Source organism: Acanthochromis polyacanthus, chromosome 21 (genome assembly GCF_021347895.1).
Source record: "Acanthochromis polyacanthus isolate Apoly-LR-REF ecotype Palm Island chromosome 21, KAUST_Apoly_ChrSc, whole genome shotgun sequence".
Taxonomy (NCBI): Eukaryota; Metazoa; Chordata; class Actinopteri; family Pomacentridae; genus Acanthochromis; species Acanthochromis polyacanthus.
In genome coordinates this window covers 12,718,970-12,735,005 of record NC_067133.1, presented here as the reverse complement: position 1 = coordinate 12,735,005, position 16,036 = coordinate 12,718,970, and the positions used below count along the sequence as shown (strand labels likewise).

At 38.9% G+C, this 16,036-nt stretch overlaps 1 protein-coding gene across 2 annotated transcripts in view; it reads right to left on the bottom strand.

Annotated features, from left to right (window-relative positions):
- The window catches only part of si:ch211-51c14.1 (protein kinase C and casein kinase substrate in neurons protein 3), a 23,034-nt gene extending 6,998 nt beyond the window's left edge, over positions 1–16,036 (bottom strand). Inside the window, exons 1-4 of one of the 2 annotated variants that reach the window (XM_022195021.2) lie at positions 15,706–16,036; positions 9,736–9,801; positions 2,101–2,257; positions 1,725–1,960 (exon numbers count right to left, since the gene is read on the bottom strand). In XM_022195021.2, coding sequence (XP_022050713.1) covers positions 1,725–1,960; positions 2,101–2,257; positions 9,736–9,795 — 453 coding nt within the window. In that variant the 5' untranslated portion in view covers positions 9,796–9,801; positions 15,706–16,036. Of the gene's footprint in view, positions 1–1,724; positions 1,961–2,100; positions 2,258–9,735; positions 9,802–15,314; positions 15,560–15,705 lie in introns of those variants that run through there. The other variant, XM_022195029.2, reaches the window with a different exon arrangement.

The following is a 16,036-nucleotide window of genomic DNA, read 5'->3' as shown; positions in this document are numbered from 1 at the left end:
GAATACTGCCACCAACAACGTTACAATCCACTTAAAAGCACTTAAGCTAAGATGCACCTGACTTTGAAAAACACTGACTCCCAGAATAAACTCATTTCTAAATAGCAGTACATTAGGGCTCTGTTTTCTAAATATAGACCTTGAATTGGGGCCATTTACTTAATGAGCACCCATTTGTGATGCTGAAGTCACTTCTATTATGTATGAAAAATTGATTCTTTGAAGGGCTTGTGTATATTTTTGATGCAAATAAGTAATTATGCTTTTGATGGATGCTCCTGGCCTCTCTCAGATCACAGTGAAACACAGATTCAAGTGACTCGTCACGTCTGAGCTCATAGGAAGAGTCTTGAGAACTGACTTTGAGGCTTAGAGGTCTCTGTTAAGCTCACTGAAGTCCTGGACTGGATGGGAAAATGGCAGAATGTGACAGAAAAATGCTGCCAAAGCAAACATCAATAGTAGGCTAAAGCTGTACTGGGTAGATGTGGGGAACTGAATTAATGTGAACAGAAAATTGTGGGAAAGGGCAGAAATAAGGACCAGCCTCAATATGGTCCGGAATGGGGTTTAGTACCAAATTTTGGATGCCATCCAGTTTATTCTCACTAAATCAAATAAACATCTGAGAAGACAAGAGCTCTCAATGCAATAAAGCATGAGTGCACACAAACTGACAAAAATAAACTAAATTATTGCCAAGAAAACTCAGATTTTTACAGTTTTTTTTAATCTCTGCAGCTAAGTGAGCACTAGCACTGAGACTAATTTTGAGATTTAATAGTAAACTACAGACTTACATGCCTAAACAGACAAGGCTCATAACTGTATTTAGAAGAGTGCTAAGAGTAATTACCATCATTCGTATTGTGCACACATAAGTTGGTGTTCATTTTGAGACTAGTAGGAATTGTAGAAGACAACTTTATTTCAGCAAGTAATGAATGTTGCTTCCAACTTGTACTGTATTTATTTAGCATCTCAGCTGAGTGCTTTTAAACACAAAATTCAAGGATAACTGTAGAGAAATCACTAAACTGGAAACTGAACTAATAAAACAGTATGGTTCAAAGAACAGCTGCCTAAAATGGTGTGTTAAGTAGCAGCTGCTGCAGCAGAGCATATACACTGTGTGCACTATATTTGTTGTACAGTCAGAAAAAAAATAGTGCTTAAATTTCTGCTTCAGCAGATAATCCCACATTAAAAGCTAGAATAAGTGACTAATCCAATATGGTTTTTGTCCAATTCAGTGAACATGTCCTCACGGTCCGCTAACTGTCCATTCTGTGTGTGCACTAAATAGGAATCCAGTGTTTGTACACAGCCCTGGCGCTGTAAATGAGAAACAAACAAGGTGGCTTGGATTGAACTACACAACACTATTCCAATGGGTCTGTGCACGTTGCACCTCATGCACGTACACAGGACAGGCTGCAAAAGAGGGTGAAAGGAGAAGAGAGAAATGGGTCAGTGGGAATGAGACGGACGGTAAAATTGGCACATGCTAACTATTTAAATATGCTAACTAGCTAAATGTCGGCAGTCTTTCTCCAGGATTGCAGACTCGTTTAATTATGCCATTAATATTTACAGTATACACTAGACTGACTTAAAGTGGCATTTTGTGTCTTTGAATTTGGCCTTCAGAGGTCAGAGTGCAGCTTTGAAGTGGTATTATAAAGTGATGCGAAACAACACAGAAACTGGCCTTTGAATCTGACCTTTTTAAGTCTCTTGGCCCACGGCTTCTGAGCACGTGCGAACCCTGTGTCGATGTCCTGGGACTCCTTGAAGCCTCCAAATAGCTTCTTGTGGAAGGTGTCCTTCTGCCAGGTCCTGACCCGGTCTCCATCCTCCGACACCAGGGAGCGGCAGATGGAGGCGTGTAGGGAGGCCAGCCGGTCAGCTGAGGACAGGAAGCACTGCCAGGCCTTCAGAAGAGATCCATACAGAGGACCTGAGGAAGGAGGAGGAGAATCACACCGTCTTAATGTTGCCTTTGTGTTTGGCAAGTCCTTCAGATGACCAACTATTCTAATTAGATTAGGTGATGATACTTCACATGTTCTTCATTGGGGCAAGAGTTACTGTACTTACTGGAGTCCACCACTGGCTTCCACTTGTTGCTCCACTCGCTGAGCTGCTGGGCGTACTGCCTCTCCACGCGAGCTCTCTCTTGGAAACACGCCACGATGTCATTACAGGCCTGGAAAGCATCTTCTGTTCGCTTCACAGTGCGCTGATAGTTCCCAGGCTGCCAGGACACAAAGAGAGAGGAAGACCTGCTGTTAATGTGATAAACAGAGGGGGGAAAGGAGGTCAAACGGACTTAATGCGTTAACCCCAAAACTTTAGGCTTGAAAAACTGTCAGAAGTTGTCGACATTTTTTCCAGTATCCAGTTCAGTCTTTTGGTTTCTCTCTTCTTTTTTTTTTGATTCACCATTTCAGTGCCAGAGAATACAGAATAATACATCTGTTCACAGTTTATTCCTGGCAAAGTGGAAACAGCATGTGGACCATAAACTGACTTAGAGAAGCTAATTTAGAAACTAAACGTGAACAATAAAGCTCTTCATGCCAACACGTCTCTTCTGTTTATTCTTCTGTCCTCTACCAAGCCTACCGATTATACTGAAATCATTTTGCAAGTACTGTTAGTATGAGTAGTACTTCTACTAATAGAGTAACTGATATATTTAAAGTACTACTGCTAAGTCGACTATTTCTCCTGTCCTGTCATTTTGGTATCACTGTTAGTATAAAGTACGTATGAATGGTACTTTGACTTATTATAGATGAGAAGATACAATACAAGCATAACAATCACTTAATTTTCAAATTTTTTTCACATTTTTTTTAAATAGTAATTTTTAAAACAATTTAGTTATTTTACCTGTTTTGCTGTTTTGTTAAAATACAGAAAAAAAATCTCAGAAAAAAGTGTTAATTCACATGTTTACTCTATAAAAACAGGCCAAAGCTATAAATACAGCACACATAAAAATTTTTGTTTTAGTTAAAAATATTTATCAATTCTTTCATGCCGTGGAGCCATAAAATTACACTGTTTCACTGTATTTGATTGTATCTGATTTGTCGTTATTTTCACTTTTTTTTAGCATTACAGTATTATACCATTTTTAAAAAGTATATCTTCAAACAATATTGCTGCTAGATTTCAGAGGTTTTTTCTTTCAAGAAGCATAACAGAGAATCTTGTGTTTATCCTCCTTAGTATGATAGAGATTTACTGTAATATGTGGATATGTGTAAGGTTTAACGTTATATTGTTACTGGCAGTCATGTGACAATCTATCTCAAGTGATGTTCTGGAGTCATGCAAAAGTAATGTAGAGAGAACAGTAACAAACTGCTTTCTAGCATGAATAAATAAGTAATGCATTATGGTTTAGAAAGTTCAGTGATCAGTATGTAAAACATTAGTCCTTTGAGGAATGACCAGATTACTGACAATAATACAAAGTGGAGAAGTGGAAACACAATGTATAGACACATTCAACACCAAAACTATTAATTTGTTCTTTTGTGCCAAAGATAGGTTTGAGTGACTGCTTGTAAATGAGAATTAAATTTACATTGATAAAAATCGGCTGTGATTTTGAACGAAATAGTTGTAAAGTTTATTAGCAGTGATGCCACAATCACCTTTGAGCTACAGTATTGAAACTACCACTGCTGAAACCACATTTAGTGCCTCTCGTCCATTCACACAGATGTTGCAGTTAGTTGTTGGGCAGCAATCAGGAGCAATTTGTGGTTCAGTGTCTTGCTCAAGGACACTTCAGTACCTGGACAGGAGGGAACAGTAGCAGAAATACAGTCCCTTTATTTAGTCTACGTCTCACTGCTGCTGTGAAGCTTCTTAAACCACTAATACTGAACTCAAAGCCTATATTTCACTACTGTACGTGGCAGTTGAATGAGAGAGAAACCACTCTGCTGTCTGCTTACTGAACATGAAGCTGCAGCTGTAAACACTTAACCTGGCTCTGCTCAAAGGTAACAGAATCCACCTAGCAGCACCGCTAAAGCTCACTAATTAACGCTTATATCTCATCTGTTTAATCCATTCAAAGATCAAAGTGTAAAACGATAATTTGTTTTCATGGGTATGTGCCAGAAGATTTCTTGGCCGGTAACTTTCTTGATGTTGCCTGGCAACTGTTCCACTCTTTGTGTTACAGTAAGCTAAGCTAGCCAGCAGCTGGCTCAGCTGCATATTTACTTCTCATATATGAGAGCGGTGTCAGTGTTTTCATGTAATTCTGCAAGAAAAAGTATAAAACTGTGGACACATTCTTCCTTCAGCAGTCATACAATACAATAATAACCTTATTGATCCCTGAAGGGAAATTCAATTCATGCTTTTTACCACGACCATAACATAACACTGCTACTCAAGTGCAATACCACAATGTAACACTAGTTTTCTCTGTATTAAACAAGTGTAATAATAAGCTGTCTTCCTAACTTTTATGTACAGTTTTCCTGCAATTATCCCTTGTGCCATATCTGTACATGTTTCTGTTATCATCTTTATTTTTATCTTGTTCATCTTTTGTATTTCTTGTCTTGTTTTTCTTTAATATGCTTCATTTTTATCTAGCTGGTATTTGGGAATTTCCCCAGTGAAGGATTAAAAACGTTTGTCTTATCTTTATCCTATCTATCTTCTTTCTTTGCTACATTTCAGTGCAGCAGTAAGTCCTGGCAGTGAGCCATGCAGGCGTCTATCTTGTAAATCTTCTGTTAGTGCTACTGATTGTCCCAGTATTCCTCCTCCTACTAAAGAACGACCACCTCTCCATCATTACACACTTAATAATGGCCCATATGTCTTCCACAGCTGTGACACTGCTACAGTCGTCTGAGGTCTGCCTCCACGTGCCACCAGTGACATTTTACTGGCGTTAAGTTTCCTGTGGTAAACTTTGATGCGGGGTGTGGTCGGTGGACACGAGGAAGAGGCCTCGCTGTACAAATCAGAGCGAGGACAAGAGTGTAATAACATATCTGAAGCAAGTGTGTTGTTTGTGGATGTGGAATTTGGAAATCTCTGCAATTTTCCTGGCAGCTGCCGTCACCTCCTGCTCACTCCTACTCTCTTTTTCACTTTGTGTCAGGCTCTATCTGATACTCATTTAGACAGCTGCTAGAAAGGTTCTGGACACCATTTATGTTTTCATGTTGTGTTAAATAGTTTGAGGCAATGCACCTTATATAAATACGACAAATACACGAAGCAGACAGGAGGACGATCTCAGAGCTGAGGCTTTCACTTGCAGAACACAGCGTTGACCAATAACATCAATAATGCAGCTCCTGTTACTGGTGTTGTGCGTGTTGGTTCATTGACACGGCTTACTGGGAGAGCTCTTAATAGGGAGCATATCAGACGGCATATTGTATTTCAGTCATAGAACTAAAGCTACCACCGTCTGCATGCTTTTAATGTGTAATATACAGGAGACAGTGCACAGCTTTTCTCAGTTTCTTGATGTTTTTAATACTGCAAGCCACAATCCTCTTACTTCTTTATTTTGTGTGGCAAGTTTCCTGTAAGACGATCTGCCTTTCTCCACAGTAACAGTTCACTCTCATATGTGAGCAGACCTTTTCTTCAACAGTGACTTGTGTTTGTGAGAGTATTCAAAGACCTAAATCTTTGTTTTTTTATGACTAATTGACTAAGTCTTCGACCCTCGTGGGACTCTTAATTAGTGGCTGATCAAATGCATTCACATCAGAAAGGTCAAGCAGTGTTTACATGTATAAACATATTAGGGTTTCTGGGAGCAAATGCAAAAACAAATATGCAGATGTTTTTGGCTGCATAGATTAATTAATATGTGGGTCTTTTCTTCTCTTGCATTTCCAAATTTTAGCAACCCACGTTTCTGCTTACTTGTAAATAAATTGTTTGTAGATCAAGTATTTGTCATGTGAATCGTTTTTCCATTCTTCCAAACTTTTAAAGAAATGTTTTTGCTTCAATTTTCAGGCTTCAAGTGTCACTTGGTGGCCATTTAATTTCAAGCGGTTAGAAGTTAGAGTACAAGAGTATGAAAATGTGCACTCAGGCTGTAAAAGTGATTTATTGTCATACTAACAGCCCCTCAGAAAAAGCAATCACAGCACTCAGTGTGCTCTTAATGAAACACTGTTTTTAAGTGCTTTAATCAGAATCGGTTGGGGTCCTTCACACCAGCAACCTCCTTGTTTCTTCCTCTCTCCTCCTTCCTTCCTTTCTTTCTTTCTTTCTTTCTGTTGTGGTTTGCACTGACTCTCCGCGCTCGTCTGCGAATTAAGCAGAAACAGCTGAGGAATCCAGTTTGAGGCCAGCGGCAACGCTGCACAGACCCAGTTGGCCAATCTCTGAGGCTGATGCAAATCCGCTACTAGAAAATCTGTCCAAGCAACAAAACGGAGTATCAAAGAAAATGGCTACGGATGTCTGCTGAAAAATCACGTCTCACAAATATAATTCATCATATTCAGACTGTGAGTAAAGGATGTCAGTGGACTGAAAGAGTTCTGGGAAGTAGAAAGTCTTTTATCTCTTCTCAAACCATTAAACACTCAGGAGGAGTGAGCTGGTGACCAGTTTTCTGTATAATACTGGTGGGTGATCTCGTTTTAACTGTGGGTGATTGGATGATATTATGACAGCTGGATATACTCCAGCTTTTCTGTTTTGTTGTTACTGATGTGCATTGCTTTATGTCAGCTTGTGTGTGGGTGTTTGAGCATTTATTATTGCATATTTGTATTTGCATATTGTGTTTAATGTATTTACATTTTGTGCTTTATTTGGTTAAGGGACAAATGTTCTCATTGGAACACAGTTGAAGTTCAAGTATTATGAGTTGCTACTAGTCAGTAGTACCAGTGGTTGTAGAAGAAGCACAAATGGTTGTACAAACAGTCACAGCAGTAGTTAAAAAGTAACTGGTAGACGTGGCATTACAAGTATTATATTAAAAAAAAAACTATATGCCAGATTTATGCCACTCCAAAAAGCTTTTAATGCTAATCATACGAATTTGATGAGACACAGTATAGCACTAAATAACAGATTAAGAGAATGCCTGTTAGAAATGTTTGTCTTTAAAAAGGTTTATTAATCCAGTCTAATTTTACTGAGTCTGGTGTAGAATAACAACGCTGTAATCGTATGCCTTGTTTTTGAAAAAAAGCATAAAGATGTATTCCAGGTACCTGTCTGAGGACGCAGTGACTCACCTCAGAGTCTGTGTCTGTGATCATAGAATGTCCCCATATAACAGATTCATCTTTAAAATCATATACAGTGCCAGTTCTGTGAGTACATAGGACAGTAAAACTGTAATCGGAGGGTCTGTTCTGTGTCTGAAGCAGCATGAATGACCAGTTCATGGATAAGCCCTGCAGGAATCACCATAACTGCAGACCTATTACAGCCTCTGTGAGTTTTCAAATACAGAAACGGTAGAGCTTAGGTTTGCAGTATAATGATAGACAGCCCTTGAGCATGGCGGCAGGATGACACAGACAGGAACTGGCCTGGAAACACATCCAGCACAACAGGAGGGTTCCAAAATTACAGAGGGGGGAGAGAGATGAAAGTGGGGCAGCCCATCGAGGCCAACAGGAGACAAAGCCAGCATTAAAGCGGCAGCACACTCAAATTAGACAGTCAGCCGCTGTCAATGCTGGCAGTGTTTACAGCTTTAAAACGTGGAGGCAAAACGGGGGCTGTGCCTTGTAAACAGAGTGCACACTAGTTCACAAAATACAATGGTGGGAAGATTGTTACTGGAGGAGATGAAGGGTCACGTACAAATAAAGTGGAATAATACGTTGAACTGGAGCTTCTGCTGACAGGACAAGTCATACGCTGTGTAGAGGCTTCTAAGCTTCACTGACCGATAACACTAGAGTAATTTGTGAGAAGTGTCATGTGTACGTTGCTACACTGTTTATTTACTCTGTCATACTATGTATGACTGTCTTTATCACTTTTGTTTATTCTCTCTAGATCACACAAGTAAGGTGTAGAGTCTTGGACTCACTGTCCTGCAATGAAATGTTGCAAAGGGTCTGAGCTTCCACCCAGTTTTCCACTTAACAGTATGTGTTGGTCAATTGTCATTACTTCTGTCATTTCTGATCCTCAACAGTCTTTTAGTTTTGTGATGCACTTTTAAGCGAGGAGGTTAAAAAAGTACTATTTCAGCAGCTGGGGTGTCAAAAAAATACAGAAAATTAATTGGAAATAACTTATAACAGTATTTTTCATAATTAATAAAAAACTTTTCTAGTCTTAATTTCACATGAGATCATGTGTACTTCTTGGCATTTTATTGTTTAATAATGAAGAATATTACTTGTGTCAAAACAATAAAATTAAATTTGATATACACATATACTTTTAGATATTATATATTGATTAAAGCACATTCATTCAACTATTCTGTTGTGAAATCTTCCTTGAATATACAAGATCTCACTCATTTATTTAACAAATCTACGTGGAACTACAGAACAAATACTTCTTTTTCTGTTAAATGTCACTAATTCCATGTATTTCTTGAAATATATTGACATTATTAAAATTGAATATATCAGTTTCTTCTGTCAAATGAAAAGGAAATAATTAAGAAATTAAAATGAAAAGTTCATGGTTATTTTAGGTCACAGGTTTTTATGTTATTTTATATTTGTCATGTAAATTCAGTCTATTTTTCTAAGCTCATAGATATTTTAGTGTATTTTAAAAACTATGAAATTAAAGATTTTTTTTTTTAGCTGTGTAAAGATGTATTTTGACACTTTGAATATGCTTGTTCACTTTGTTGCAAGTGTACTGATATCAGAGGATCGACGCCACCTCCACCTGTCAGTTTAATTTAAATCTACAGCCTGTTAGTTTAGTTTTGTACAAAGACTGGAAATGTGGGGAAACTGTTTGCCTAGCTCTGTCCAAAGGTAACAAAATCTGCATACCAACACTTCTCCTGGTGAAAAACTGAGGCTTTGTTGTCACTGGAGACTCCAGGAAATCACTGCACCTGCTCCAGAAACAGTCTGGGACATAACTCCATGTACAGCTACAGACTCTGGCTTTTGTGCGAATGCATTAGTGAGATTTAGAGGCGCTGGTAGATGCATTTTGCTGCTTTTAGACAGAGTCAGGGTCGCTGTTTGCAAGAAAGCACATGAGAATATCAAGATTACATTCATAAACTGCTCCTTGAGGCCGCAGAGAAAAGCGTCTGCCCTAATAATGCAGTAACTTTTATTCATTTAACACTGCAGCAGACAGCACAAATAAAAACATCAAGCTGTAGTATTGTAGTTTAACAGCGATCTGGCAGACAGCAGTGAAAATGGAAAAAACTTGTCCTGGATCCCTCAGAGACACAACCCGCAGGGCTTTACAATCCACTTTGTCGAGCAAACGCACACAATCAAATACCTAATTAGCCGAACACTTTCACAAAAAGCCTCTCTGACATCCAGACGAGGCTGTCCAGAGAGCACAATGGTTCACATTAAAAAATGAAAGCACAGCCTTGTTTACGAAGATACGCAGGCCTGAACGACAAAACTGTTTGCCGTGTTTTGACTAGCGGGTCATTCAGACTTGCGATACCGAGGGAAACGCTATCTTGTGTGACTCATGACAGACACACACAACCTCACAAACACACGCATGGAGTTCACATACCATCCAGAAGCTGCGGTTGTTGACATCTTCAGTGCTGTTTTCTGACGGCAGCGTCGACATCCTGTTCTGTGAGAGAGTGAAGAGTGTTTGGTTAGTTTAGTCTGTCTTTTAATCTGAAAGCTGACCTTTATGGAATTATCTCTTCCTTGCAGGTAATGAAGACTTCAGGGCTTTTATCTGCAGTATCAGTATAGAAGTAAGTATTAAAATGCCTAATTGGTCCAAGTAAAGAATTAATTCTGCATTTAATTTTTGTATTATCTCCACACCTGTAATGTAAATTTACAACTAACCTTTTTGTGTATCAGACCTGCCCTCATCTCAAATACTTCTTAACCCTTCTTTGAGCTTGACATTTAATTGTAAATGAAAAAAAATTGATATAAAGCAATGTTACGGTACGTTTTCATACAGATTGGATTAATTAAGCCTGCATTTCTGCTTCCACCTGGACATTTAAGCCATTTATACATTGTTAACTATTTCTCTGTTGCTGTCATAAATCTATTTAGTTATTTATCAAATCCTTTTGGTCATGACTATGAAATCAGTTTTTTCATCATATTATTGTCAGTAGTACAGAAAAATGAAAGAAATGTCTCTCATTACATATATATTAACAGATTCAAATGGGAACACACAAAAAATAAAACGAAATTTCAAACAAAACATGCCAGAGTAATTACAGAACAAAAAAAATGCACTTTAAGAAACACAAAATTAAACCATGGAATTACGAGTGAAAGTGTATAAGAATGTGTCGAAATTAAATATCAGTTCTTTTCAATCATCAGTACTGATCAAAGATACTTTACAGGAATCATTTGTGTTACATGTTCACAGTGTTTTTGTGTTTAACAGGTTACAAAACAACTTCCATCGATTCACTATTTTGTTTTCATATCGTGCAAAATTCCAAGCCCGGAAAGTTAAAGTCTGTCTAGCACCAGTACAGTATTGATTAGGTTACGTTTATGTTCTTTTTTTTATGGACAACAAACTAAATCCACTTCTTAAGGATCTCTGAAGCAGATCGGTCACTCAGGTGGTAAACAAGGATACAGAGCATCCATAAAGGAGATGATTCAAATCATTTACTTCTTCCCAACTGTTTAAAAGCTTCTTCAACTTCACTGAGCTAACAATTTCTGATTAGTTTGAACTAACTGCTTCTCTGCTCACCTGTTAAGTAGACTTAGAGCTCTTAAGCCTTGATTATATAATCATTTACATGCCTTAGTAAATGTGCACACAGACAACTACAAGCACCATAAATATGTAGAAATTGTACTACTAGAACCTAGTATAATTTTAGAAAACATGGAGAACTTCCTCCATAAATCTGCAGTAGATTGAGTTCTACATATTCTTTGTGTGCACACTACTGTCCTGCATGGTCACAAATTTGGGCTGTTGGTCGACTTTTGCTGACTTTGGCAGGTAACAAAATTAACTCTGACCTTTGCTGACTCTTGTGTGTTCACGTATGTGGACGTGTCTATTCTGGTTTAAAGTATAGAAAACATGGATGTAGCAAAAGCAATTTCACCACGGTTGCAGTCGAATGACAAACAAAATAAGTCCAATGTCTTTTCCTCAAACTTTTACTTCACCTCGATGTAAAATATCATTAATAAATGTAAAGGATTATCTGTTGTGGTGCTAAGACTGTCCAACTGTTCTTACACTAGCCCACTCAATCATACCACAGCGAATGTTGTTGATAGTGTTTTGCTCTGGTCGTTACTGCCACAAGGAATTATGGGACGACATTATCTCCTTTCTTTTTGTAAAGGATGGTCCAGTTTGTCCTACAGGAGATTTAAAAAAATGAAGCACTGATGAGCCTTTCCTTAGAATTTAGAAAATCAGTTTTCATTATAGCTGCCATTTAGAAATGTTCAGTTGTTTCACTTAGTTGGGAACCTTCCAAAACAAAAACAACTCTTAGGGAATTTTGTCCATTGTCATCTTTCTTTCTTGAAACCGAACATGACCCTGGTTCATTGTCTGTTTTATTCTAAACAAGACCATAATTTACCAGATGAACATTGTACTGTGTCGAAAGAGACTTGAAACAAGCAATTAAGGCCATGAACTCATTAGAACAGTATTTAATGAGGTCACAGATCAGGTCAGAAGAAGGGCCATTTTCTCATAGATTTCTCTAAAAAATGACTTTTTTTTTCCCAGCCAGAGGAGTCGGCCCCTGCTGACCATTAGAAAGAATGTAGGTTTAAGGTACTTCTGCATTAGTCTTGCATATCCAGACCTTTGTCAACAGTGCCATGTTAGCATTCTACTGTAGGGGAACAAGATGCTCAGGCTTGTTTGTATTTCTTTAAACCAATGAGTCATGTTGGTTGATGGTAAGCCCAGGATGCAAGAATGACGCCCCATATAAATAGTGTAGATGCAAGGTTTTTGATGGATCTTTTGCACACAGAAGCCAAGCAATAAAATGGCTACTTCACTGAAAGCGCAAAGCAGGCTTGCTTTACTGCGTAATCAATACCCTCAGCATGTAAGTTGTTGCTTGGATGTTGTTTTCGGAAGAGGAATGGATTTTGGAAATGGTGGAAGGATGGTGTGCAGAAGAAATGGTAAACCAACTCCCGTCTATATCTCAGTTTTCCTTTTTAGTCTCAGATGCTACTCCAGCCTTTATACACAGTCTGTGTTTCAGGTTTTGAAGCAGACTCTACTTCCCAAAGTACCTCTTGGCAGCAGCAGAAGTCACCTCTGGGGTACCCTTGGTTGGGAATCAATACTGTGCTGTGTATCTATTTGAGGCTGTATGATATAAAAGCATTTGATATCCCCTCATACAAGCAGCAGTGCACACTTGTCAGGACAAACATGAAGACATACAGCAGGTGTAGCACATGTCTGCGACTGAATCATATTATGGCGGCTGCTTGTGCCCATTACAGCGCTGGCATGGCTTTATGAACTCGATGTGTACAGTAAATTTGAACCAGCAGTCGTACAGTAAATGGAAGCTTCTTATCACGAGCGATGACAACACCAGCAAGCACGGACACTCCTCTCCCAGCATTCCCAGCTTTGAAACATGAGCTTTCCCAAAATAAACAGGGGCTAAAGGTCAACACATCCTATCATCCACGAGCTTTCTTCCCATGCTGGTGTCCTTGTCTTTTTATTGCAAAAAGAAACAACAGCACGCTCTTAAACCCTCAAGTCAAGAGACTCTTAAAGGAATCTGTCTGGCTCAGACTGAATGCTACTTTAAGCTCATGTGGTTCCACTTCAAAAACAGAAACTTTTCCAGTTAAATATTTAAGCACACAGCAGTTTTGACTTCTGCTGTTTGAAACCGTGGATGCACTCAACGCTGAACTCCACCCAGAGAGAGGCTCACTGTCTCCTCCCTGCAGCCATCTCTGCTCATGGCTCTGCACAATTAGATTCAACGATTTGCCTCCATATCCTGCCGTTCACGGGGCATCACATGCTCCACCAACAGAATAATGTCATGCTTCTCCTCGCCTGAATCCCCCTCAGCTCGCTTCTCTCTGCGCTGAGGCCTCGTAGATTACACAACCCTGGAGATCTGCAGGAGGCCACAAAAATAATGAATCGCCTCGCTTTTAACCCCTGACCTTCACTTCCCGTTCCCTCGCTGGCTGGCTTCTCCTCGGGGGGGAGTTTTCAGAGTAATGAGGGGGTGGGGGAGTTCTGCTGCTCTGGTTTACTATTAAATAACGTGCTGAGATTTACCACAACCTGTTGACTTTCAGCGAGTTTTACAGGTTGCAGCCAAACAGCTTGTGTCAGTACAGAGTCTATAGAGGCGAAGGAAAGAAGGTAAAAACTTTAGCCTCCGTTCTAGCTCTGCTGTGATCTGCCTGCATGCCTCTCACATATGGTTTCTTACTCTTTGTAAGCATTAAGCTTCGCTCTGTGTGTAGGAGAAAGCCTGCTGTGCAGCTCCATATCCACTGGAATCAATTTGTTAGCCACCTCGGCCTTTTAAATATGATTTCATAGCTTTAAAATCAATTTAAACATCATCTGAAGGGGTGGAATTGGCCCAGATTTTGTCAAAGCCTTAAACCTAAGCCTGAAATGTTCAAATATGTATATAAAAATGAAACAAATTGGAGTTAGAAAAGCCTGATTGTACATTCCAGTTGGCTCTCTGTGCCATATTTCATATTTGTGAGACATTTCTTATGTCTCTCCTTTATCACCGACCATAAATGAGCTACGAAAATCTAAAAAATGGTGAAGTATCTGTCAAGTACTTGTTTTTGGTCAGAGGATAATATATGACGTACGGCCTACAAACTCATATCTGTATCCACTATGAGTCCTGCAGACGTTTTAGAATTTCTTGGCATGTTAGATGGAAAAATTTTTCCCTCACTTCTCTAGAAATTTGTCATTGATCCAGTAACTTGCTTCAACTCAGACTTCTAATGTCAACAACTGAAGAATATGAAAGACATCATTTCATTGCTTTTATAGTCGATCTCAACCACCTGTGAAAGAGTGAGATTGACCCAGATTGTGCCAAAGTTTTTTAACTTAGTCTTGATGTCTTCAAATATACATATAAAATTAAATAAATGGAGTTAGTAAAGCCTGACTGTACTTTCCAGTTGGCTCTCTGTGCCATTTTTCATATTTATGAGGCATTTCTTCATATTCGTTACTTGCTGCCTATAAATAAGCTTTGAAAATGTGAAAAAAAGATGAAAAATGTGTCAAGTGTTTGTTTTTTACTGTCTTTTATGTGCAGCAGAGAGTTTAATATTTGACTTGCCGCCTACAAACACAGATCTGTATCCACCATGAGTAGTCCAAACTTTTTATATTTTCTCAGCACGTCAAATGAGAACATTGTTCCCCCAATTTTCTAAAAGTTCACCATCGACCCAGTAATTTGCATCTAAAACTTCAGCTTTCAAATATGACTTCATAACTTTTATAGTCAATTTAAACCTGCCGTAAAATTGGCCCAGATTTTGCCGAAACCTTTAAACTTGAAATATACATAAAACATGAAACAACCTGAAATTAGAAAACCCTGACTGTACTTTCACACATTGACTTGTGTCATTTCTGATCTTTTTTAAACATTTCTTTATATTTTTGTCCTTGCAGCCTTTCAGAGAGCTTAAAAGACTGAAAAAAAGTGCCAAAATGTGTGAAATACTTAACTGTCAACTATAAATCCAGCAACTTGAATTTAAAACTTAAACTTTTAAATATGATTGTATAACTTATGTATCAACTAAACATCATCTAAAGGATCCGGATATTTGCCAAATACTTCTCTTCAAATATATGTCCATCCATCCGTTTTCTTCTGCTTATCCGGGGCCGGGTCGCGGAGGCAGCAGGCGAAGCAGGTCAAATATATGTACAGAATGAAATGAAATGAACCCTGAATTGGCTTTTTCTGACATTTTTTAGGTTTTCTTTGATTTTTTTTGTTACTTACAGACTTTCAGAGAGCTTTAAATATTGCTAAAAGCGGTAAAATACGTGTCAAGTGCTTTTTTTTTTTTACCGTCCTGTAAGTGCAGCAGAGGCTTTAATATATGACTTACCGCCTACAAGCACAGATCTATATCCACCATGAGTCCTGCAGCCTTTTTAGAATCTCTTGGCATGTCAGATGGGAAATTTGTTCCCCTTGTTTCAAAAAGTCCACTATCGATCTGATAACTTGCAGAAACTCAGACCAGCAGCGTCTAAAACTTCAACTTTACAGTTGAAAAACTAAAGCTGGCGTCCATGTGCAGCCTGCAGCCAACCAAACTCTTTCACCCCTCGATGCTGCCGAGTCTCTGGCGCTCAGACTCACTCCTCCCTCTGTCCCCGTTTCATCTGTCACAAATAACTCTGCACACATTGCATCGAGGAAATATATAGTAACAAGTGAACAGAGAGCAGAAATAGGAGCTGCATCACTGAACTGCAGCTGCAACAAGTTCTTACCTCTGAAAAGTTGGGGCTACTTTGATTCAACCCCTTTTTACTTCTTCTAGTGTTTCTTCAGGCTTTTTTTTCTCTTTGTAAAGACTCTTCTGTGTCTTTTCCCTCCCCGTCTCGTCCTCTTCACCTTCTCCAACGTTGATTTTCCACTCGTCCTGGACAGCGCTGCTCTGCTCTTCCCCTTTCTTTGGCCCACTGTTTGTGTCAGATGAGTTGGCTTCTTTTTTTCCTCCCTCCCCCCGAAGCCTCTCTCCTCCTCTTTCTGCCTCTAAAACAGCTGCAGCAGACTTATTCTCTCGTTCGTTGTGCGTCACCACTTGTTCGTCTGTTTCTG